Genomic DNA, 27,013 nt, shown 5'->3' with positions numbered 1-27,013 from the left:
AGATAAATGAAACTAAGAATTGTTTTTTGAAAAGATAAACAAAATGGATAAAACTTTAGCCAGGCTCATCAAGAAGAGGGAGGCCTTCCCCCCCAAAAAAAAAAAAGAGAGAAAGAAGAAATAACAACCTATACCACAGAGATACAAAAAAATCATAAAATAATACTGCAGTTATATCAACACTGTACAACCCAGAAGAAATAGATAAATTTCCAAAAATACACAATGTTCCAAGGATCTACTAGGAAGAAAAGTCCAATCACTAGTAGTAAAACTGAATTTGTGGAAAAAAAAAATTCACAACAAACAAAAGTCCAGGACCAGAAGGCTTCACAGGGGAATTCTAACAAAGATATAAAGAAGGGTTAATATCTAAAATTCTCAGACTATGCCAAAAATTTGAAGAGCTGAGAACACTCCCAAATTCATCCTATGAGGCCACCATGACCTTATCCTCAAAACCAGACAAAGACACTACAAAAAGAAAATTACAGGTCAATACCTCTGATGAATATAGTGTTAGCAGACTCAATTCAACAATACACATCAAAAACCATACACCACAATGAAGTAGGATCTATTTCAGTGATGTAAGGATGACTCAATATCTGAAAATCAATGTGATACACATTAGAAAAAGGAAGGATAAAAAAATCACATGATCATCTCAGGGAAAAAGGATTTGACAAAATTCAACATTCACTCATGATAAAAACTCTCAATGTTGGTACAGAGGAAACATATCTAAACATAATAAAGTCCATTTATGACAAAACCAAAACTAACATCATACTCAAGAGTGAAAAGCTGAATTCTTTTCCCCTAAAATCAAGAATTAGATACAGATGCCCACTCTTGCCACTGTATTTAACATGGTATTGCAAATCCTAGCCACAGGAATCAGACAAAAAAGAAATAAAAGGCATTCAAATTGGAGGGGAAGAAATAAACTGACACTATTTGAACATGACATAATACTAAATATAGCAAATCCTAAAAGTCTCCACCAAAAAGAAAACTTCAGAACTATTAAATGAATTAGGTAAGGTGCAGGGTTCAAGATAATATACAGATATCCATTGCTTTTGTATGCATTAGTAATGAATTATCAGAGAAAGCAAGAAAATAATGCCATTTACAATCACGTGAAAAAAGAGTAAAACACAGGAGTTCCTCCTGTGGCACAGTGAGTGAGTTAAGGATTGGGCATTGTCTCTGCAGTGTCATGGGTCACTGCTGCGATGCGATTTCAATCCTGGGACTGGTATAGTGGGTTAGGGATCCAGAGTTGCTGCAGCTGTGGCATATGTCACAGCTGCAGCTCAGATTCAATCCCTGGCCCAGGAACTTCCATATTCCATGGGGGTAGTCAAAAAAAAAAAAAAAAAAAAAGTAAAATACATAGGAATAAATTTAAACAAGAAAGTGAAATATCTATACCCTGAAATCTGTAAGATTCTGATGAAGAAAATTGAAGATGATACAAATAAAAGGAAAAATATCCCATTTTCAGGGATGGCAGAGTATTGCTAAAATGTCCATACTACTCAAAACAAACTAGAGATTTAATGTAATCCCAATCAAAACACCCCTAATATTTTTTCACAGAACTAGAATAATCCTAAATGTTTCAGGAAATCCCAAGAGACCCCAAATAGCCAAAACAATCTTGACAAAAAATATCAAATCTGAAGTTATCATGTTCCCCGACTTCAGACTATCCTACAAAGTTACCGTTAATCAAAACCATATGGGATTGACACAAAAACAGACACATGGATAAATGTAACAGAATAAAGAAACCACTAATAAACCCACACTCCTGTGGTCAATTAATCTAGGACAAAGATGGCAAGGATATACAATGGCGTAAAGACAGTATCTTTAATAAGTGGTGCTGGAAAAAACGGACGGCTATTTGTAAAAGAATGAAATTGCAATATTTTCTTATATTATACACAAAGAATAAACTCAAGATGAATTAAAAACCAAAATGTAAGACTGGAACCCCCAATGTCCTAGAAGAAAACATAGGCAGAAGGCTAATGTAAATCACAGCATTATTTTTGTGATCTGTCTCCAAAGGCAAAGGAAACAAAAGCAAAAAATCAACAAATGGGACGTAATTAAATTTATAAGTTTTTGCAGCGCGAGGGAAAACACTGACAAAAACAAAAAGACAACCTATTGAATGCGAGAAAATATTTGTAAATGATATGACCCATGAGCAGTTAATAGCCAAAAACAGCTCATACAACTCAAAATCAATAAACAAACAACCCTGAGTTCCTTGGTGGCCTAGCAGGTTGAGGATCCAGCTTTGTCACTGCTATGGTACAGGTTTGGTCCCTGGCCTGGGAATTTCTTCATGCTATTGGCATGGGCTCCCAAACTCTCAAAAAAAAAAAAAAAAAGCCAATTGAAAAGGGGCAGAATACATGTTTTTCTAAAAAAGATATACAGATGGCCAACAGGCACATGAAAAGATACTCAACATCACTAAACATCAGAGAAATGTGAATCAAAACCACAATGAAATAGCACCTCATACCTGCCAGAATGGCCATCATCAAAGCCTACAAATAACAAAAGTTGGCATGGATGTAGAAAAAAGGGACCCCTCTGTTGATGGGAATGTGAAGTGATGCAACCACTAAGGATAAGAGCATGACCATTTCTCAAAAAACTAAAAGCAGAATTTCCATATGATCCAACAATTCCACTCCCAGGTATAGATTCAAAGAAAACAAAAATACTAACTTGAAAAGACAATGCACCTCAATGCTCAAAGCAACATTTTTTTTTTTTTTTCTTTTTAGGGCCACACCCATGGCATACGGAAATTCCCAGAGCCAGGGATTGAATGGGAGCTACAACTGTAGGCCCATGCCACAGCCACAGCCACACCGGATCTAAGCCACATCGGATCTAAGCCACATCAGCGATCTACACTGCAGCTTATGGCAATGCTGGATCCTTAATCCACTGAATGAGACCAGGAATCAGACCTGGATCCTCATGGATACTAGTTGGGTTCTCAACCCACTGAACCACAACAGGAACTCCAAAGCAGCAATTATTCACAATAGCCAAGACATGGAAGCAACCTAAATGTTTCACAACAGATAAATGGATAAAGAAGACACAGAGTGTGTGGGTATACGTATTTTATATATATGTACACATACATACAATAAAATAATACTCAGACATAACAAATAATGAAATTTTGCCACTTTCAACAACAGGAACTTAATGGGTATTATGCTTAGCGAAAGAGACTGGAGAAAGACAAATACTGTATGTTATCACTTATATGTAGAATCTAAAAAATAAACAAATGAATACAACAAAACAGAAACTGACTCACAGATATAGAGAAGAAAGTAGTTGCTGGCAGGGAGATACAAATGGCTATGCATAAAATAAATAAGATACAAAGATAAACATCACAGGGAAATAGAGCCAGTATTTTATAAAATATAATAATATATATATTATTAAACTAATATTGTAGATCAACTATATTTCAATAAAAAATTTAAAAAATAAAACAGTATTTTGATATCTGAATTCCTTTAACCCTCAATCGATGCTTCTTTTGAAACAAAGTCAACTCACCATTACATCAAATCTCTTTAAGTTGCCCAATCTAGTTTGTATTCTAAGCCTAAACACATATTTCTATTTAAACTCTTTAAATCCATAATTCTAGAGATGTCCTTGGTATGTACGTGCTTTAGTGATATTATAACATGAGATTTTAATCAGTCTAAATAAATATTATTTTCTGATTCTTTTAGGTTATAAATAAACCATCACACTACATTAACTCTTTAGGAGTGTAAGCAGTTTTTTTTTCCCCCCCTTTGGTCATGCCTCCAGATCAGGGATGGAATCTGAGCCAAAGAAGTGAAAACACCAGATCCTTAACCACTAGGCCACCAGAGAACTCCAGAATAGATTTTTAGTAAATGTTATCAAGATTAATTTGAGAAACATTAATTATTGTACTTGGTAATAATAAGGCATAAAAGGCAATTTATTTGTTACTATTACTTTTACCTAGAGCATGGACATTTTTATAGCTTTTATTTTACCTTTGTGTTTTCCAGTTCCCCCACTACTTCAAGTGAGCCATCATCACCCGTTCTCTTAATGAAATCAGTCTCCACTCCACTCTCATACAATGGCACACCTGTCATTAGACTTATTAACACCTTTACCCAAGTCCTCAAGAGATGCAATTTCTTTCTTGCCACCTTCCCTCTCCCCATTGCCCGCAACTACAGGAGTGAGTATCCCAAGTTCTTCCTTTTGCTCCTCATTCTCTTCACATGGAAAAGATTGTGGGGCAGATGGACAGCTTTAACAGGAAAGAAGTAGAAATTATGGTACATAATTCATCCTTTTGGAGCAGGGCAAATAGGGCTTCAACCTGGAGGTGGAAAGGGCACCCTGTAGTCTCGAACGTGAATCATGACTGCTGGGGGAGGTTAGTGAGAGGACAAGACCGCAGCTTGACCTGTGAGCTGGACCTGGGCAACTGGAGGTCCTTCATACCCTTCCCTGTCTCTGGAATGTATGCTTGTCTTGCTCCTGTCATCCTAGAAGCTGCCCAAAGATGCAGCCTTGAGATAGTAATGTGATGTTGAGACCATCTTGACAGTATACATGACAGAACTCACTCAAGACCTCTATTTTTTTTTTTTTTTTTTTGTCTTTTTGCTATTTCTTGGGCCGCTCCCGCGGCATATGGAGGTTCCCAGGCTAGGGGTCCAATCGGAGCTGTAGCCACCGGCCTACGCCAGAGCCACAGCAACACAGGATCCGAGCCGCGTCTGCAACCTACACCACAGCTTACGGCAACGCCGGATCGTTAACCCACTGAGCAAGGGCAGGGACCGAACCCGCAACCTCATGGTTCCTAGTCGGATTCGTTAACCACTGCGCCATGACGGGAACTCCAAGACTTCTATATTAATTTTTAAGATTCAAGAGGAGGGTGCAGAGATCTACTCATCTTGGAGCCATCCTAGACAAGCCTTGTGTGTAAGTTTCCTTGCCTACTGAAACTGCCACCTACCAATGTGGAGTGGTCTGCCTTTCTTGGGTCTCTCCCTGCCCTCTCCTAATTGGGGTCAGTTTCAGATTTCACCCAGAAAGCTTCTGAGGAGGTTGAAAACTAATAATGACCTTGTCTATGGAGAGTTCAAAAGCAGAGTTATTTTCCCTGTGCTGAAATTTAGAGGACAGAAAGGGGGGTGAGAGGGATGGAGCACGCTGGCCATGGGTGAGGAGGAGGAATACAGTAAGCATTTCAGGCACCTAGCTGGGGAACTTTATGTACATCAGCTCTGTTCCTCCTTCTGTTCCTGTGAGGGAGGTTTTCAGATGAGAAGAATGATGCTCATGAAGAACTAGCACAGGCTTACAAAGCTCATAAAGGAGTGACCCTAAATCTGAATTCAGGACTGCCTGTGCTCTGGCTCTCTTTTGTCTACTAAGCAAAGAACTGCGGGGAGACAACTACAGTGCCATAGACTTGAGGACAGAATGGGCTCCAGACCATATGATGGTGGCTGGAAGAAACTGGGACACCAAAAAATACCTTAGCTATTTTGTTTCAGTGCAGGGGCTTGGACTAGCCTCTGGCTTATGTTCTCCAGGGAGGCAGTGAGATCCCCAGGAGAGACAGAGGATCCACCCTGTTTTCACCACTACTCTGCACCCTCCCCTCATTTTTTCTAGTGCAACACCTGTGGCATATGGAAATTCCTAGGTTAGGGGTCGGATCGGAGTGGCAGCTGCCAGCCTATGCCACAGACAGCCATGCAGGATTTGAGGTGCATCTGCAACTTAAACCACAACTCAAGCCAATATCAGATCCCTAACCCACTGAGCGAGGGCAGGGACTGAACTCTCATCCTCATGCATACTAGTCGGGTTCGTTTGTGCTGAGTCACAATGGGAACTCCTACTCTGCCTTCCTTAAATGACCAACTCACATTTACTTTCAGAGCTAACACTAGGACTAGGTGTATTTTGAATTTCAGGAGATCAGGAAAACCTCCATCCTCTCCAAAACTGTCCCCCAAATTTTTGGCAGTGACGTGAAATGTACTTAAGAAGGGGCAATTCTTAATCCCACCATTAGAAGATCCTCTTTACATGCAAATGACCTGAAGAAATAACATCTTAAAACAATATGAAGTATTATAAAATTTGGCACATAAATGACTAAGAGAAAATCCTTTTCAATTTAAATAAAGTCCAAAGGTATGAGGATTTCAAACTGAGATTCGAGTATCCAGCAGTATGTAAAATTTTCCAAGGGGCACACAAACAAAAATGTATTGAAGGGCATCAGTATTTGCATCTTGAATGCCCCTATGCGCTTCATCCTAAAACTAATTGTCTTGAGATCCTGCTATCTACTTTCCATAACAAAGGCATCTCTAATATCCTATGGTATGTTGTGAGAATGTAAAAAAACCCAAGGGGCCAAACAAGTGAATAATTGGAAATATTAGCGTGGCAGTTGAGAATAAGAACTGTAATGATAGGGTAACAACCCTCTTGAAAATCAGTGGTTTATGATTCTTTGCTTTCATCAAAATTGAAGGAGGACCTAATATGCCAGCTGATGGGTCACTGAACATAAATTTTGATGATAGAGCACTATGATTTTAGTGTATAATTCAGAAAATGTGCACAGAGTTAGGGGACCTTGTTACAATATAACTCCATGTGTTCCTGTTTACTTATTTATGGATGAGAAGAATCTCAGTATTTGAATCTATTATAAACGACAGACAGAAATAAAACTGATGTTATCCAGTCTCATTTCAGTAGACAGTAACATTCAAACAGGGCTAAATGAGCTAACTGGGGAAGAGGACTGCCTCATTTCTCCTGTTCCAAGATGTGATTCCAATAAAAAGTCAGTATCTATACTAAATATATATCAAAATTTGCAGTATCATTTGCGTTCTTTGGACAAATCACGTACTAATCTTAATGAATGTACTGACAACTTAACCCCCCAAAAATCTAACACGGATTTCCATGGTCTATTAAAGAAATAAAATTTGTACGTATATTTTGTTATAGAGTATGGAATGGTAATCAATAAAAACTTCTGCATCAAACATTTTAGGGCAAAAAAAAAAAATCTATGGAGGAAGTGACATAGAAATACAAGACAGAAAAAGAGACACTGCAAATATTCCTTCTGTTAAAGAATTTGTTCTTACATTTTGTCAGCAGATGATTTGGGGTAAGAAGTTATTATGGCATTTGGTGTTTGCATTCCACTGCATCAGCTTAAGACACTTAACCATTGTACTGAAAAACACCAGGTGTTTATAACATACCCAGACACAGTATCTTTTCCTACTATTTTATGAACATTTAGATACCAACTTAAAAATGGGGAGATATAATAGATAATATTATCTCTCCAGCTATTTTTATTTATTTAGGTCTTTTAGGAATATGCTAGCAAAAATTTGAAGATTACTGCACTAGTGCATGTGAAGATGGTGATTCTGTCGTCAAGAAAGAAACTCTTATCAGGGGAGACTGAGAGAGGCTGAGAATTAGGAAGACCATAGAACAGGATAATAGAAGTGGGAGTTGGGGACCAGTAAATGGAACCCTCTGCACATTTCTCCTGGGTGCTTCTGCAATTATATGTATGGCTTCACATTTACATAAGGCCAATGAGATCTTACCAAAAGACACTTGAGTTTCAAATTTAAAGGGCTAAAGTTAAGACCCAGATGTTCTATCCATTGTTCAACTTTAGGCAAGTCACTTAATATTATTAAACCTTCTTTTTCTATCTCTACATATTAATATCTGTCCTGATTCCTTCAAAAAGGCCCTGTGAGATATGAAAATTACATGACAGCACTTTTGATTACTGCTATACGACTTTAAGCTGGCATTACTATTATTTTTCTACAGAATAATTTACTTCAGTTACAACTAAGTTACAACTTTTAGTCTTTTCTAGTTAAATGGCTTCTATAAACAACGATTTCAGGAAAGAATAAATTATATCCGCTATCCATGAAAATATTTTAATGGTCACATTTTTATCTAATAGCATTCCATAAAATTCTGTTCTAAAGACACCTATTTGCATATATCCAGATTCACATGCGTTAAATCTAAATTACCACTCTGTGGTTTGTTATTTTAGGCAACATGGTCCATGGCAAGAATGCTGAGCCACGTGATACACTCCTATGAAGAGCAATCTTTACATTGTGAGAACTTGTTCAACATTCAATCAAGGATAGACGAATGAAAATAAGGTCATCTTACTCTAGCTGAAAAGTATGAGCAAATAGGAAGAAGAGAGTGTATCCAGAAGGCACAAACTCGAAGGGAGAGGCACCACTCCCAAGATCATTCTCTTCTCTGCCTTGCTGAGACCTGCACTCAGATTTGTGCTTGCTGGTCACTTCTTCCACCTCTTAGGCTTTCTGAAGCCCTAGGTCATCAACAAGTTACTCAATACTTTTGTCATCATCCTTACTCTCAGCCGATAACACACGTGTTTAACAGACCAATTACGCCAAACTCCTCTCAAAGCTCTTCCTTTATCGTGTTAAGTCAAACACAAACACACGTATCTCCTCCATCCCCCAAACAAACCACCGACAAAATTACTCAGGACAAGCCTGTCCCTTCTCATCTTTGCTTCCACATTCTCCTCCCTTTAATGGCTAAACTGCTTGAAAGAGCTGAATATTCAGTTTCCAACTATTCACCTGCCCAGTCACTCCTCAATTTACTGCTGTCTGGATTCACACTCACCACTCAACCCTGACTTTCAAAGGTGACCGGTCCATGGGCATCTTGTCTCCCTCTGCTATTTTCTTGCCACCTGGCTCTGTTCTTTCTCAGACTTCCTCATTGGTCCCTTTATTTCATTCACTATGTTTATGTAGTTCTCCTCAGGGAGCTCTCTTTTTCTCCCCTTTTCATTTTATAGCAGTGGTTCTCAACTTTGGTGAGAACCCCCAGCATCACGAGGGGAGTTGTGAAGACCTGCCTGTGCCTGTAGAGGGTCTGATTTCGCTGGGCTGACAAAGGGCCTGGGCTTTGGCATTTTTAAAACTCTTCAGGTGATGCTGAAGTGTGGCTCGGTTTTCAAACAACTGGCCTCTATGCACTGGCTGGGTGATACCCTCTCATGGCTCCTAACTCAAAAATCATTAATTTTAGTCCTAAATTCTGTTAAGTTCCACTCACATTTCCATTTACTTTCTAGGTAATTCCATCTGAATGCTCAACAAATATGAGAAGCCTATGGTGCTGAATTGATCTCAATCTCTCCCCACGTTGGTCCTCTCTCTGAAAATTTGGTCATAATTAGTGGAGTCATTATGCTCCTATTCGTGAACTTAAAGCTTGGAATAATCCTCACAGCTGTCTCAACATCATTCCATTAAGTTACAGATTCTACCTCAAGTGCTTCTCAAACCTGGGCCCACCTCCCTAGCCCTACTTTTCTTAAGTATTGTGATACTATTTTAACCCCAATAATTCTAAAATATAAATCTTAAGCACATATCAGCAAAAAATTGTGTCACTGTCTCTAGGTTGAAATTCAAACTTCACAGTGTGCCACACAAAACCTTTTGCAAGCTGTCCCCAGTTACTGCTGTAGCTTTGAGACAGGCTCGAACTGGGACCCGTTACTGGAGTGCTGGCACCTCAACAAATGTCTCAAGCAACAGAATACAAAGAAATTATAAGGGACTAAAAATAACTGCATACATGCCCCAGCTATAGTATATTATAAAATACAAAAACCAACTTCTACTTCCCAGGTACCATGAGCAAAAGCAGGGTACAACTGAGCATGATCCCAGGGCAAAGGACCACCAAGAGAATGGGCAAAGCACCTAAGCCATCCCTCTGGCCCTAACCCACTGATCTGCCCCCACCCTCACCCCATTTAAGGGACCAGCTCACCCTCCTTGGAGAGCAAGCAAAGACACCTGTTTCTGGTTTTTGTTTCCTTGTGCTACAAGTCCCAGTATAGCCTTCTCTGAATAGCTCCTCTGGATTCTTATCAATTTCATAATCAATATTGATTAAAGGGTCCAAGGATGCTGGTCGGTATCAGCTTCACCTTAGACACTTAATTCTAGCCTTCAGGCACGCTGAACTTTCTGAAGTTTCCTCAGCATGTGTCCACTGTTACCATGGCCACTATACCTTTGCATTGTCTGTGCACTTTACCCAGAATGCCTTTCTGCTTTTCTGCTGAGACAATTCCATTCATTCTTCAATGTTCACCTCAGAAGACACTTTCTTTCTGAAGCCTTTTTTGGCTCTGCTAAGCAGAATAAGTTTTCCTTTTATGTGCAGCTCTAGCATTCTTCTCAAACCATGTTTCATACTGTAGTATTACAATTTACTGTAGAGTTTATGGACTCCTACCATAAAAGCTCTCAAGAGCATGATTTTATATATGCATGCATTTTATTTATTTAAAATACATACTTATATATCTCATATATGATATATACACTATGATACATTTTGAACAATATATTTTGAATGCCCACAGTATCAAGCATAGTGCCCTAGCAAAGATGTTAAAAAAAATGTATTGATAGTTTATCCAATGAATACTTGCTCAGCATCTACTATGTGGCCTCACTATTTCTGATACTTAGAATGCATCAGTAAATCAGTCTGTCTTCAAAGTGATTCTCAAAAAGAGAAACAATGTATAAACAAACATACTGGATAATTTCAGTGGTCCTAAGGTCTAGAAAAAAACAAATCAGCATTACATAGTACTTCACATCTGGAGTAAGAAACCTTCCTGTAAAGGACTGTGTATTTAATATTTTAGGCTTTGTGGGCCAAATGGTTTCTGAACAAAAGCCACAGACAGTATGCAAATGAATGAGCAAGGCTGTGCTGCAATAAAACTTTGTTTACAAAAACAGGAGGTGGGCCACATTTGGCCTGTAGGCTATAGTTTGCTGACTCTTGCTTTCAGTGACAGGAATGGCTACTCCGAAGAAGTGATAACACACTACGAAATCAATACCTATATAGAGCCAATCCTGAGGCAGAATATTCCAGGAACAGGGAAGAGTACTTGTTTGAGACGCACAGAAATAAAACCTTCATGACGAAGTGTGGTGAAAGAATGAATGAAGAACAGAGACATAGATGAATGAAGTTTCAGCCATATGAAAAATACAAGCTATTACCATAAACAATAAGGTTTTAAATAAAAATAAGCACTCTCTCAACTGACAGAGGTTGCCACATTCAAAGAGAAGAAACTAAGATATGATTGCATAGGAAAATACAAGACAGTAGGATCTACTCAAAGTTAGTTCTGTGAATATCCATGCACCAAGCACCACTGCAGGTGGTAGAAATTAGGCAGAAATGTTCAATAACTATGACTTCTCAAGTTTCAGATGACTTCATAATTTTGAATTCATTCTTAGCAATATATATATATAGATTTCTAGAAGCTGAAATACTCAGATGACTTGTAAGTACTAAGCACTTTTTATTGTAAAACTAAGAGCAGTTTTGTGATAGACAAAAAAGTGACCTATGAACCTATAGTATATACCAATTAATTTCATTTTAGAAAAATATTCTGGAAAAGTTCTTGAACAGAAAATAAAACATGTTTAAAAAAATCATTGGGATATTCTTTATTAATGGAACTGAAGTTGAGTTTAATTTCTTTTACATTCTAAAATTCTAATTATTTCACGAAGTGTGTAAATAGTAACAAATCAAATAAATGTGAATACTTTTGTAGAGTCAATGAGATGATATAACACTTACAAAACAAAATATATTTCCCATATGATGAAAGCTCATGAAAATTGATCAAATAAGTCTATACACAACTTGTATCACATTAAGTAAACTAAATTTTGAAGTTTCCGTCGTGGCTCAGTGGTTAACAAACCCAATTAGCATCCATGAGGATGCCGGCTTGATCCCTGGCCTTGCTCAGTGGGTTAAGGATCCAGCGTTGCCATGAGCTGTGGTGTAGGTCACAGACGTGGCTCGGATCCCCTGTTGCTGCGGCTGGGGTGTAGGTTAGCAGCTACAGCTCTGATTGGACTTCTAGCCTGGGAACCTCCATATGCCACAGCTGTGGCCCTAAAAAAACCAAAAAAAAAAAAAAAAAAAAAAAAAAACTAAATTTTAAAAACATACAGTCAATAAAATTTTTTATAGGAAAAAACATGGGCTTTAGAGTTAGCCGTGGTGCTGCATGCTGGCCCTCCCACGTGCTAAGCTGCAGCCTTGCAAGTGGGCTATAAGCTCCCAGAATTACAATCCTCACCTGTACAAGAGGAAGGACCAGCCCTCCCAGGTTTGTAAGAAGATTTAATGCAATATGGAAGGTAAGGCACTTAGAATTAGGAGGTAGTCAATAAATTCAATTTAACTGCCTCTTCTCTAAGTTTACCTCAAACAGAGCTATATCTGCTATTAATGCATTTTAAATGGTGATGACTCAGTGCTTGTCGTCAAGAAGTACATACCTCTATGTTCATAACACCAAGTGCGGAGGGGGGTGGAATGCGAGAAATCTTTCAATTTCCCACTACACAGGCCTCCTGATGTTGGTTTATGAGACTTTATTGATAAAACTCTCCTCGTGAGAAAGTTTCTCTTTATTTACAACCTCAATCTCTCCTAGTGTATGTAGCAGAAAAGATGTGGTATTTCTAGCCATCCTATAGGACTGCTTTCCAGCTCTCACTCTAAGAGGATAAACTGCTTAGAAACTCCTTCAATAGTTACGCCTTTCGGTTCTATTGATGCCTTCAGCCTGGCAGAGTTCTGAAAACCCTACTTGACGTTATTAATGGAGATGAGTGATTCCCAGTTTGATGATAAGTTTTAGGACTAGAGCACACCATATTGTGTGTTCCCAGAAAAGGCGTGTAAAACTGCCATCCCTTCCTGTGTGTGGTGTGATTTAAGGATCAACTCTTTTTACGGCTTTTACATGCATGGTTTTATAGTTTTACTGTCACTGATATTTTATAAAATTCAGAACTATTGGCTACCTAAGTGCTGTCAGGGGAAGAGAAGTTTTGAAGAAAAACGGGGAGATCATTTTCAATGGCTCAGGCTTGCAAAACCTCTTCTTGGCAGCTCCTCCAGCATTCAACCACCTTCAGGTTTCGAAAATTCTGTTACCTCTTCCCTAAATGCTTCGTTTTTCATATTCCATTTAATTTGCAATTGATACCATCAGGAAAGACAGAAAGAGGTGGATTAAACATTCCAAATGGGGTAAATCACCCCTGTTTTTAATCCTGGCTTTCCTATACTCACCTTCTAATTAAACATCATAAAAGCTAGGCTACCTAAGACCGATTTCAAAACTTCCAATGTTAAGAGTACGTAAAGTGGGGAACCCACTTACACACAGCAATTATTTTCCAAAAATTATGTCCAGTATTTTTTCTTCATGGCTTACTTAAATTATTTAAAACATAACTATGTTCATGTTTTACTATAAAAGACCTATTTTGGTCAGAAGGATGTACTGAAAAATAAATCAACAGCCATGTCTTCTTTTTCACTGCCTGATGCCTCCGACCCCCTGGGCAAAAGGAACATATCCCAGGATGATTCATGTGTTAGGGCGTTCTAGAAATGCACTAGTATTGTAAGCACAACCATTTCCAAACATTAAATGTCTGATGTCAGTTGTTCCTTTGTTTTAAGTCAGTGAGAAAAAAGAATTTATAATTTGAAAGTCATTCTTCCTTTCTGACCATTTATAAAAGAACAGTAGAGACACATAGCACAGACATTATAAAAATGGTGATGTTTTACCTTCAGATGCCAAAAGTACATAGTTTAATATTATCAACCGTTAGGAATGTGAGCCACATTTGCTAGAGTGCATATACTATAAATTCTAAACCAAATAAAAAACTTTATCTGAAAGGCAGTTAGGATATATTTTGACTACCTTCAAGAAGGCAGATGTGCTGCTTTCCTAAGTCTCTTCCCCACACTGGCAGAATCAACACAAGGATAGAGGCACTGCCTGAATTATGAAATCATTTGGCTACAATCACCTCTCTCTAAAATCCTGCCAAGTATGCACCAAAAATACCAATAAAAACAAGAGAAGCAAAATCAATTTTTTCCATTAATCATAGAGCTCCAGAGTTATGACACATGGAGACAAAGAAACTGTAGCGAATTATAAATCCAATGGAGATTTACTTGTATTTTCAAAAACCTTCAATTTAATCCTATAGGTTGAATTTTGTGATTTCTTTCAGCATGATCTTTTACATCAATAAAGCCGCATTCTTTTTAAGAGTTTTAAATACTTCTTAAAAACCCATTTCCTTCCACAGTTCAGGGTAAATGACATATGGGCATCTTACTGATAAGGAAATGTAAAAAAGAAAAAAAAATATTTAATGGAAAAATCACTTAAATTCTTTGCAGAGATCATTTAGAAATAGACTTTGGGGAGTTCCCATCATGGTGCAGGAGAAATGAATCCAACTAGGAACTCTGAGGCGGTGGGTTCGATCCCTGGCTCAGATCTGGCGGCCTGGATCTGGCGTTGCTGTGGTGTAGGCCGGCAGCAACAGCTCCGGTTGGACCCCTGGCCTGGGAACCTCCATATGCCACCAGTGGGGCCCTAAAAAGACAAAAGAAAAAAAAAATAGACTTTGGTCAGGAAAGTGCTCACAAGGAGAGGTGTTCAGACTGCCAAGTAGCTATTGGCACCCCTGGCCCTTCTGATAGATGAACTTGTTAACCATGTGATTGGCTAAGGAACTGCCTCATCATCTACGTCAATAACAAAAAGCAAAGCACCTTGCAGTTTTCTTTTCTATTCTACTCTCCTGTGAAAGACAGATGTGTTGTGTCTAATTATTCACTGATTGGTACTGGGAGAAACATTAACATAATTGGCACATTTGTTCTAATTAACAAAGGGAAACTGCCACATGCCACCCAACATGAAAAGTGAGACCAGCAACCATTAGCTAGAAAAATCCACATCAGAAAGGTTACTCTGCTCAAAACTGGGGCCCGGCAAGTCCAAACACAGAGGTTGAAAATGACACAACAGAGTTGGGAGGCAAGTGTACACCGAAGAGAATTGGAAATTCAGCCTAGGAGTGTTACACATGCAGGTACATTAATCAAACAAATGGGAAAAGCAATTATGGGGCAATTATCAAACGCATACTCAGCCAAGCCAAGCTTCTACAAGGAACAGTAGCTAGAAGCAGAGAGAAGGCCAAGTTTTACTGACTGGCTTAGAAGTGAAAAGTTTGAGGCTTTTCCTGTATTTGTTTTAACTTTACCCTTTAGAACAATGGTTTTCAACATTTGTGGCATTTTTACAATCACCTAGGGAGTTATTAAAAACCTATTAAAAACAGTGATAGCCAGGCTGCATAAAATACCTATTAGATCAGTATCTCTAGCATGGGCTTATAGCATCAGTATTTTCTAATGATTCCCAGGTGATTCCCATGCAACCTAATTTGAGAACCAGTACTGCAGCCTGGTTCTGATGTGTTAAAATGCAGATTCTGATTAATGCCAAGTGGGGTTTGAAATTCCACCTTTCTAACAGGCCCCCAGTTCAGCCCATATAGATAATCTATGCATCACACCTTGAATAGTAAAGCCTTGACAATGCTAAAAGACACTTATAGTTAATAAGCCTTTCGTAGACTTTCACAGGGTAGGATTTAGCTCAACTGCTCCAGAGTTTGAAATCCCAGATTTTCTTCTGGTGTCTCACACTGACAACAGGTGTCTTATATGACCAACCAATAAAGTCTTCATTATGTAACATAAATGAATGTTACTTACCAATGAAAGTTGTGGGTAAAAAAGCACCTTGAAAATATAAGATGCAGAGTTCCCATCATAGCTCAGTGGTTAATGAAGGCGACTAGTATCCATGAGGGCTTGGGTTCGATCCCTGGCCTCGCTCAGTGGGTTAAGGATCCAGCGTTGCTGGGAGCTGTGGTGTGGGTCGAAGACTCGGCTAGGATCCTGTGTTGCTGTGGCTGCGGTGTAGGCCGGCAGCTACAGCTCCAATTTGACCCCTAGCCTGAGAACCTCCATATGCCGTGGGTGCGGCCCCAAAAAGACCAAAAAAAAAAAAAAAAAACACAAGCACCAAAAGGCTGTTAAAAAGAAAAAAAAAAGTATACAAAGAAACTCCCCCTGCACTCCTTTCCAGAGCCATCTCGGAACCACGGCTCCATAGACATTCTCTCTTGCCAAGAATGGATGCTACTTTGTTTAGGCAGCTATTTGCTTCTCAGATTGGCAACAGCATTAGGGCACTCACTCACTTCTGGGTGGACCATTGTCCGAAATACTTTGAACCTTTTAGTAGGTTTGTGAAAGTACTGGATTTCAAGCACGTTGAAATTATAGCTTTAGACAACCATAGAAAAAGCAAAAAAATAGACAACAGATTTTCAAAAAAGCAAGTGTTAATGAAACCACACCCCATGGACTTAAAAATATAATCAGAAACTTATAAGGGAAATCTGAGCTTTTCTTACAGGACGACAGATAAGAGAACAGCTGGTCAAAACCCCCTGGTTGGAAAACTGCCTTCACTGATAAAGTGCATTTTACTACTTCTTCCTTTCTTGGAACCCGTCTTCAATTGCGTACCTTCTCAGTTTGCACGCAGGAACCCGAAGTCACCTCCTGCCTACTGTGAGTGGCCAAGGTTGCTGGGACCGTCTAAAACTGGGTCTGGGGCCAGTTTTAGGGGACGAGTGGGCCGTTGACCTCAGAAGCTGCAAAGCTTCGTCCTCAGGTCACACTGGGCGCCTCCCCTTTGAGGATTCGGAAGCATTTGAAGGAGACGGCGCCTGCGCAGAACACCTTACCGAGCCTTTTCCCGCCTCCAATCACCTTTCTCCTGCCTAAGACCACCCTGCTTATTCCGCAAATATCCCAACCCCTTGCTAGCGGGGAGGCGGGTCCAAGACTTGTTTTCCGGTCTCCTTAAATTGGCAGGCTCTTGAATTAACTCTTCTCAGCTGCAAACCTCGGGCATCTCAGCATTTGGCTCCCTGCAAGTCCTGCGACCAGACTTGGTTCGGTACTGGAAATTGGAGTGGCATTTTGCTCAGTTGTTGCAGCTTGTGCAAAGGGAAGGAATTTGCTAAGGAAGGGATTTTGTTTCCCTGCTGGGGAAACACTCCCTTAATTGCACATATGTCTGGCTCATTGCTTTTGAGAGCTGAATGAATGCAGACCACATTATAGAGGTGAACTTGTCTTGAAATCTGAAAACCTACATTTCTAAAGCCTTAAATTTAACTTGAGAAAGAAAAAAAAAATGTTGATAATGAATTAACAGTGACAACTACCGAAAAAGCCCTAATGACTATATCTAATAATAGCTTTCCAGGGGACAAAATGGCACTGAAATGTCCTTAAAATGCTAAAATTTTCAGGGCAAAAGGACCTTAAATCAATTAGTCTGGAGATAGTTCCTAGCCGGTCTTTACTATAAACTTGCCATTCAGGTTAAATAACTCTCAGTATTTTCTCTTATTCACCAATTAAGAGTGTGGGGGACCCTTGCTAAGTCTGACCACCTTTAAAAAATACTGGGGTTTTTTTGCTTTTTTTGCTGTGACTGACATTTTTCATCCACAGTCAGTTTACCATAAATAGTGCCTCTAAGCATATGGAGAATCATTGAAAAAAATTCCAAAGCAAAAGAACTTATCTAAGAAAGAAACATTTTTTTTTCAGGAAATAAAGGCTGTGGAAATAAAAGACCCCTCTTGCCCTGTGATTATGGACACCAGCTAGGTTACTGCCTGTTTGAAGCACCACTGATACAGAGACTGTATTTGAAAACAGCTGAAGTCTACAGGCCACTGATTTTAGATTATCTAAGAAAAGCTCACTCTAGTGGGTATGCTGACTTTTGGTATGCAAGATTTTACTTTCTTCTGAAAGTGAAAATATTCCAAGTATTTTCTAGATTTTATTCCTTTAATAAAATCAAATTTAAAATCCATGTTCAGAATTTTCTAGTACCACTGGAATTAAAATACATCCTTTATTTCTCCCCCTTTATCTTTTCTGCTTCCACTCCAAGAAGGGACACCACCTCCTATCACTTAAAGTAAGGCAAGGTCTCCTAAAAGGTGTTTCGGCTTCTATTCTTATACTTCTCAAGTCTGTACTCCCTAGAGCAACAAGAATGATCTTTGAAATAAATATATATTAGGTCATGACAATCCCTTACTTATACTCTCCAATGACTCTGCATATATTCAGAAACAATTCCACACCCCTTAGCATTACACGTTTTGGTCCCCAAGCTCATCCCACCCCCTCTGACTGAAGGGCTTCCTGCCCTCCTCTTGGCTCACTGTGTCTCAGAGACACTGGCCTCCTTTTCAAGCCATAACCACATTCTAGCAGCATTCTGCTCCCCTGCCTGGAGCTTCCTGACCCAGATCTTTTCATGTCTGGCTCTTTCCTGTCATTCAGATCTCAGCTCAAATGTTACCCCTTCAGATAGATTCTCCTTGAACTTTAAAGTGACTCCTGATCCCCAACAACCATCAACCTCTCAGATATGACCTTGTTTCCTTTAATTTGCAATTATCTAACAATATCTTGCACTTTTATTTCTGTTCTTCTTTACTGTTTTGTTTTGTTACCCTTTAGGGACTTTGACCACCATGTATCTCCTGCAACTAGAAAAGTCTCCAGCACACAACCAGTGGAAATAGATATTTCTTGAATAAGTCAATTAGTGATTAAAAATAACAACTGCATTTTGTACTAGAGGGTCAAAGGAGCCACTATGTATGTGCAAAAGTCAAGCCGCAAATACATTAGAAGTCAGAAAAGATTTATCATTTCTTCCTGTTTTAAACATTGATGTTGATATTGTTTAATTTTCTTATAATTTTTAACTCAGTTCACATGAATATCCGTGCTTGTGGTGATCTCTGTGTATAACTGTTAGAGGCACGTATTGGCAGAAAAACATACGGAGTGACCGTAAGAAAGGGATGACGTCGGCACATATTGACCAGACCAAAGCAGGCCTTGCAAGCTGACCGCGAGTCAGGGAAAGGGAACCTAATATTTGTGAAAAACCTATTTCCAAGACTGATAATCCTCTCATAAACAATACCTCTTCCTGATGCTAAGCACACACTATCCAACAGATATCACTGGGCGCTGAAAGCCTTGTCTCTCTCCAAATTAGTATTCAAACTCTTCTTTTCTCTCTAAACCTCTTTTGCCTGCAAAGAATATAAAGCACAGCTTGGGAGACAAGGCACCTGCATGGAAATGCATCCATATGAAGTTCCAATTATGAGAGAATGGCACTGAAACATGTACGCCTCTCCCAAACCAAAGTGCTCAGTGGCCATATTAATAATCAATTAGATGGAGAGGCACCTGATGTTGTACATTTGATGAAGCCTCCAGCTGCCAGTAGCTTTTTTTCCCCTGGCAGTATCAGCTTAAAAAAAAACCAAAACTCTTTCCTGTTTAGCAAGACTAAACTCAGCAAAATAATCTATTCTTTTACACTTCACCCCATATTTTCCCACTTGCTAATTAGAGATGCAAATATTGATAAATAAGACGACGATTTTTAAGCACAACTGGGTCAATAAGTTGAAGAGTGTGCCCTGTTCCTCCAATTAAACTCCTATGAGAAATAGTTCAACTATAATTAGAGGCACAATTATCCCCTTGTTTAGGGTGAAACAAATCACAGGTTTGTTTTAGTGAAAAATTCAGTTTTGCTCCCTTTGCCAGGCCAACAAATCTTGTATCCATTGATGTTTTGATCCCAGTACTCTCCAAAGGAGATAATCTGATGAAATAAAACATCTCTGAGTGTATTTCTAGCTCATCCTATGACAGCAACATTTTCCAGGCATAAACTAAAATGAGCAAAGGGGGATTCATTTCATCGAGTGCTGCCATTACGCCACTGGAGCAACCCAGCACCCGTTCACGGCCATATTAATTTTCTGGATTCTTTAGAGACATGGGGGTGTTTTGCGAAGCGGGGAGCACATGCCTCCCCAGAAATGGAAGAAAAGCATTATATTTTTGGCTTGATCCTAATAAACGAGTTATTAAAAATACTGAGCAATACCATTTCGGAGTAGTTCTGAAATTTGTTTTTCTTTCTTTCACCTAGCCTACTTTTAATTTCAATGTAATTATTAACCTACCCTATAGTCCTTGAACAAAAGTAACTCCCAATGGCTGGAGCTGCAGCTGAGGCCTATGCCACAGCAACCCTGGATACGAGCCACATCTGCCACCTATACTGAAGCTTGTGGCAACACCAGGGGCTTAACTCAGAGTGAGGCCAGGGATTGAACCCACATCTTCACTGAGACAACAGCAGTTCTTAACCCGCTGGGCCACAGTGGGAACTTCCTTGATGGCCTTTTATTCTGATCCAGTGGCTCAGAATCCTTCTGACAGATTGATGCCCTCATTCCACCAGCACTTGAATTTCCTCAGTAGGCATCTTCAGAGGTGACATCCTTTTTCTGGGAAGTTCCATTTCCGGAGGTGCAGCTTCTGTTTCACATCCAACATGGACCCTTTATTTCGTTTAGTTAAACATACTAAGAGAATCTTCCATGCAACCTACATTCTGCTGGCATTGGAGATAAACATGAACAAAAAAATCCCTTTTCCTTCCTTATTTCATCACAATCTAGTCAGGCAGGCAAAGGAATAAACAGATACATTTCCGCATAGACAAAAGTTGGGAGCTATAACAGATCAGGGTACCACAGGGGCTGACGCTCATCCCGTCATGCGGGTTCATTCATATCAGGTGTCAAATACTGAAACAGTTCTGTATCTGCTGCTTAATAATGGAGTGCCCCTCTCTCCAAGCATGGGCTCCCAGGAATGCATAGGGTTCAGTTTATAGCTGATATAGCAGAAGGCCTTCAGACTCTGACCTTGCTTTAAGGAAGCTGTGTGGTTGATAATTATTTTAAATAAAGAAAATAATTATTAAGGTGTGTGGCAAGGAGGCCAGAGGAAGGAGCAGCTCAGACTAGCACTCTGAAGCCCTTGTGCTTCATCTCTGAGGCACCTACCACACATTTTTTCTTAATCAATGAGTTCTGAGAGGAGTTCTTAGTCAAAACCATCACCCCCTGGAGAGATGGAGTATGAGGAACCCTGAGTTGGCCTCCTCCTCTGAGACTTTCTTTGTCTCTCTCTTCCTTTCTTTTGGCTGGGGAAAGGAGAACTACCAACAGTAGCCCCAGCCCAAATTTCTTCTTTGGGAGGAAATATGAAGTCTGGTCCAGTGTCTTGGGACCCTGATGACTAAATAGATAATAAGAACTTTAAAAATATGTTTGACTGGGTCGCTTTGCTATGCAGCAGAAATTAAGGAACACTGTAAATCAACTATAATAAAAAAATTTTAAAAACCTGGAGTTCCCATCGTGGCACAGTGGTTAATGAATCTGACTAGGAACCATGAGGTTGCGGGTTCGATCCCTGCCCTTGCTCAGTGGGTTAACGATCCGGCGTTGCCATGAGCTGTGGTGTAGGTCGCTGACGCGGCTCGGATCCTGTGTTGCCGTGGCTCTGGCATAGGCTGGGGGCTATGGCTCCAATTCGACCCCTAGTCTGGGAACCTCCATATGCCGCAGGAGCGGCCCAAGAAATGGCAAAGAGACCAAAAAAAAAAAAAAAATTAAAAAACCTTTATAACACTAACAACTAAAAAACAACAACAACAACAAGAAAAAATCAGAGTAAGGACAGCAGCATATTGGGACTCCCTATCCATCATCACATTAACACATTTGTACAGTAGATAGGTACATAAATAAGGGTGCTTCCTTGTTTGAAAGCGCTAGTATTATCTTCCTTTGTAGCATTGAGGGACACTAACCAAAATAATTGGCTAGAAAACACAGGAGGGCATCTTGATGATTCTTCATAGGACAGAAGCTTCATCTCTGCTCACCCCACAGTGCCCAGCAGAGGTGCGATGTGCTCAGTGACTGCTCTGAATTCAAGAGGCTGAATTCAGTCTTCTGTGAATCAATAGGTGATGCTATAATAATAACACTCATAATGTATCCTGTGTGCTTCTACACATTCTAAGTGATTTGCATACATCATCTCATTTCATCTTCAACTACATCCTGGAGAGACACATTATCTCCATTTTGTAGTCTGAAGAAAATCGGGAACAGAGAATTGAAATACCTTGCCTGGGAGTTCCTGTCATGGCACAGTGGAAAGGAATCCAACTAAGAACCATGAGGCAGTGGGTTCCATCCCTGGCCTCACTCAGTGGGTTAAGGATCTGGCATTGCTGTGAGCTGTGGTGTAGGTTGCAGACATGGCTCAGATCTGATGTGGCTGTGGCTGTGGCTGTGGTGTAGACCGGCGGCTATAGCTCCAATTGGACCTCTAGCGTGGGAACCTCCATATGCCATAGTTGTGGCTTTAAAGCACAAAAAAAAAAAAAAAAAAAGGAAGAAAGAAAGAAATACCTTGCCCCAATATAAAAATTTTAAAAATGGTGACACAGGTAAACCTAGAATTCTACATGGAAATTAATTTAACACTCTATAGCAGAAATTAAAGTCAAGGTAGGGGAGAAAATTGAAGGTTTATTTATTACCTCAGAAATGTCTTTGCCATTATTTGTGCCAATGATGATGCCACTATAATGTAAGATTAGTAGAGGTCTTTGGAAACCTGCTGTTTACATGGGAAGGAAGAAAATTATTGCCTCATGTTATTCTGTAAAGAATGTACTTGATGAAGTTTCCGTCGTGGCTCAGTGGTTAACGAATCGGACTAGGAACCATGAGGTTGTGGGTTCCATCCCTGGCCTTGCTCAGTGGGTCGAGGATCTGGCATTGCCGTGAGCCGTGGTGTGAGTCGTAGACGCAGTTTGGATCCTGTGTTGCTGTGGCTGTGGTGTAGGCTGGTGGCTATGACTCAGATTTGACCCCTAGCCTGGGAACCTCCATGTGCTGCAGGAAGTGGCCCTAGAAAAGGCAAAAAGACAAAATAATAATAATAATAATAATAATAATAATAATAATAATAATGTACTTGACTGCTTCTTCAATGATGCTGGACATATACTTATAAAACAAAGACAATTGAGTTAAGCCACCATGTATTAGTTGAACATTTACTATCTGAGTTTTTCCGAATCATTTGCCTTGAATACAAAAGAAGCACACATCTTTGCCAGCATGGCCTGTGGTCTTAAGGACTGATTTTATTTATGATAAAACACAAGAGTTTTACCAGCAGGTTTCCCTTTAAGATCCGTATTTCGCTCTCTGCTATATTTATGATTTTACATTCCTCAAATATTAAATAATGAATGCATATATCATTAAATTAAAACAATCTTATAATCCCTTAACTCACCACGTTACATTTCATCCCTTTCTTTTTAAATTTATCTGCTCTTCTTGGGCAAATGACAGTTGTGATGTGTCATGTTAAGATATTCATTAGATTTCTGAGCTTGGTGATTTCAAGGGTGTTGCAAATAATCTACACAGGAGTTTATTAGCCTGCTCTTGAACATGTGTGTTTGATCTCTCTTCTGACTTCAAAAAGAAAAAAGAAAAGATTCACGTTAAATATAGTTCTTTGAATGTCAAATGGGTATATGATCTTTGAGCTTGCCAAGTGTTAATTGGTCTCTTCCCTAGTGATGGTACAAATAAAATTCACCGCCAATTAGCTTGCAGTCATGAATCTTTATTCCTTGACAAAGAGAACCACTTTGCTAAGGAGACTAAAAAATGAAGAAATTGCTAGCATCTCCTCATTGAAAGCCTTTGAATTATCAGTTGCTTTTTTTTTGGCCATGTCTGCAGCATGTGGGGATGGAACCTGTGCCACAGCAGTGAACTGAGCCACAGTAGTGACAATGCTGAATCCTTGACCCACTGAGCCGCTAAGGAATTCCTTTATTTTTTTTATTTTTTATTTTGGGGGACCAGTTACCTTTAAGAAACATCAAGTCAACAAAAGTCTGTGGACACCCATGTTACTCAGGACATGTTTTGGTCTTTAAGACAGTTTAATGGAGGAGGTTTGCATTAGAATTTTAGAAATACAATTAAGGAAGAGTTCCCGTCGTGGCGCAGTGGAGATGAATCCAACTAGAAACCATGAGGTTGCGGGTTCGATCCCTGGCCTCGCTCACTGGGCTAAGGATCCAGCATTGCCATGAGGTGTGCTGTGGTGTAGGTCACAAACAGGCTTGGGTCAGGCATTGCTGTGGCTGTGGTGTAGACCAGCAGCAACAGCTCAGATTAGACCCCTAGCCTGGGAACCTCCATGTGCCACGGGTGCGGCCCTGAAAAAGACAAAAAGACAAAAAAAAAAAAAAAGAAAGAAAGAAAGAGATACAATTAAGGAGACAGATGCATTTATGTCATAAGTGAAAGGAAAAACTTAACACAGGAGAGCTGCCTTCTTTTTAATCATGGTAAGTCATATTGTGTGTCAGTGCTGGAAGATCAGGTTTTGGTGTGGTTGTATAAAACAGCTAAAATCATATAAAGTCTCTGGTACAACGCTAGAAAGTGCCATGGGACACCAGGTATGAGGCAGTAAAATGGCTCTCTTTCAAAGTAAAAAAGAAAATTTTACTGAGTGCCACTTGGAGTCTTTGCATTGACACACTGGAGATATGAATGGCCGTGACAGAAAAACGGAGTCATTTAATAAGGACCCTGCCTAAATTTCTAATTTATCATTATTATTGTTATCATCATCATTATTATTAATTCGTAAAGAGCAATCAGATGTTTAATTTCTTGTCATGGGACCAGCTAACCGTGCTGACTCCCACTTCTGCCTGAACTTTCAAAAGACTGAAAAACTATGGAATCTAACAGTAAGCGCATTGATTAACTATGAAAACATTTTTTTGGACAATGGACAATATTGTAAGTCTCAATATTGCTTTGTAATTTCATAGACAGGAAAAATTCAGGGCTTATTTTTACAAAAATATTAGGTGACCCTACATATATATATATGTAGACCCAAATTGCAACAATTTAAAAAAATGCCTCTTTTCATAGATGCAATAGAAGACGCAAAAGTCCAAAGAACTCAATGTAGTATAGAGGCTAACCAGGACCATCAACAAATTGGCAGATATGACACTTGTCAAGTTAAAGTTTTTCTGTGTCTGTAGCAAACTGAATCTGCCAGGGAAATAGTGTTTGATGCATATTAGAATGTCTTCTGATAATCATAAAGGGTAACATTTTTCAGAGTTTGGGATTATTTGAAAGGAAATGAAAGACACAGTATTAGATGATTTTCCTCAGCCGTATGCTCTAAGATGATGGTACCTCAAGGAAAGTGTGGCCCTTTCTCGTGATCATGGACAGGCATTTTCAAAGGGCACTGCACTGTTAGGGGCTAATGAAAAGTTACAGCATAAATCTGATTTAAATATTTCAATAACTATCCATAGGCTTTGTTTCAGCAAAAACAAAGAAAACGAAGAGCTGATGGAAAGCTTACAGGATGAAACTAATTGACATCCCTCAAAAATATTTTTTATGCATGGCATGTGGATATGGCTTTTAGGTCTGCCCATGACTATTACATCATAGAGCAGGAAATACATCCATGGAATGCATAGGCTCTCTCACACTCTCTCTCTCACACACACACCCTTTTTACATTTTTTGCATACTATCAAGAAGGGCAGTAAAATTGATGGCACATTATTATGTCATAGCATTTTTCTCTATAATTAGTGCCAGATAAAATAAAGCAGTGTTTCTGATTTCTTAAAAGAGAATAACAAAATTAAACCAAGCTGCCTGTAGCTTGTCCAGTGGGGCATTCTAATTGACTCCAAGTCATTAATCAGTCCTCAATCAATCTGTTTTGCCAGTAGCAAGCAGTTAGGACTCCATTACCCACCATTCATCATGCCATGCCCTAATTCACTGCACCATTAGCCATGGATTAGGCCTCTGTTAGAATAACTAAGTGCCAATTGCTAAATGCAAAGAATTTTTGTCACTCACTTCAGCCACTGGGATCCCTTCAGGCGGTCGACACTGGAGCAAGACTTCCTGTTCCAAGGATACTTCCTTTCCCAGGGGTTCCTGCTCAAATGTCTTTCGCAGATCTGGAAAGCACAAGTAATGAAATAAAAAAACTAATTAAAATTTATTCATTTACAGGAAGTACAATAAAAAATTTTGCAGTTTAGTATTTTGTTTCTTTTTTTTTTTTCTTTTTCTTTTTAGGGCTGCACTCACGGCATACGGAAGTTCCCAGGCTAGTGGGCAAATCGGAGCTGCAGCCTATGCCATAGCCACAGCAATGCCCAATCCCAGTCACATCAGCAATCTACACCACAGCTCCCAGCAATGCCGGATCTTTAACCCACTGAGCAAGGCCAGGGATCGAACCTGCGTCCTTATGGATACTAGCGAGGTTTGTTACTCCTGGGCCCTGACGGGAACTCCATTTCTTTGTATTTTTTTAAATCACATGTTAATATTACCCATTCTGGGTAATTATATTCTGTGTGACAGAAATTATGAAATTCAGAGGCCATGAAACGTTTTTACTTTAATCCTCACTGGAATGCCTTAGAGATCCTCATTTTAACAATGAGGGAAACTCATTGATTGTATTTTCTTTATATTTCTTAATAATCACCTATAATAATCACATTTTTAATCAAAAGAATGCCACTGTCATGATCTTGTTATGTATATTATGTATATTACTTTTTTCTTTCTTCACTGTAGACACTATTGACATTGTAACAATTTTGAGGTCTTTTAATCAGTAACTCAAAAGCAACTTCTGTTTTAGAGTGGAAAACAGAATGTTGGAATCCTGAAAGAATTTGAGGTGTCTCAAACACAAGGCAGGGAAAAGAGCAACTACT

General features: G+C 39.3%; 1 protein-coding gene across 2 annotated transcripts in view; it reads right to left on the bottom strand.

Moving 5' to 3' along the window:
* The window catches only part of UNC5C (unc-5 netrin receptor C), a 384,392-nt gene that overhangs the window by 92,131 nt on the left and 265,248 nt on the right, over positions 1 to 27,013 (bottom strand). For both annotated transcript variants that reach the window (XM_021100734.1, XM_021100735.1), the window contains exon 4: positions 26,136 to 26,239. In XM_021100734.1, the coding sequence (XP_020956393.1) occupies positions 26,136 to 26,239 (104 nt within the window). The remainder of the gene's footprint in view (positions 1 to 26,135; positions 26,240 to 27,013) is intronic.

Source organism: Sus scrofa, chromosome 8 (assembly GCF_000003025.6).
Source record: "Sus scrofa isolate TJ Tabasco breed Duroc chromosome 8, Sscrofa11.1, whole genome shotgun sequence".
In the NCBI taxonomy this organism is placed as follows: domain Eukaryota; kingdom Metazoa; phylum Chordata; class Mammalia; order Artiodactyla; family Suidae; genus Sus; species Sus scrofa.
Note: the sequence above shows the minus strand (reverse complement) of the source record. Positions and strands in the feature narration are given on the sequence as shown.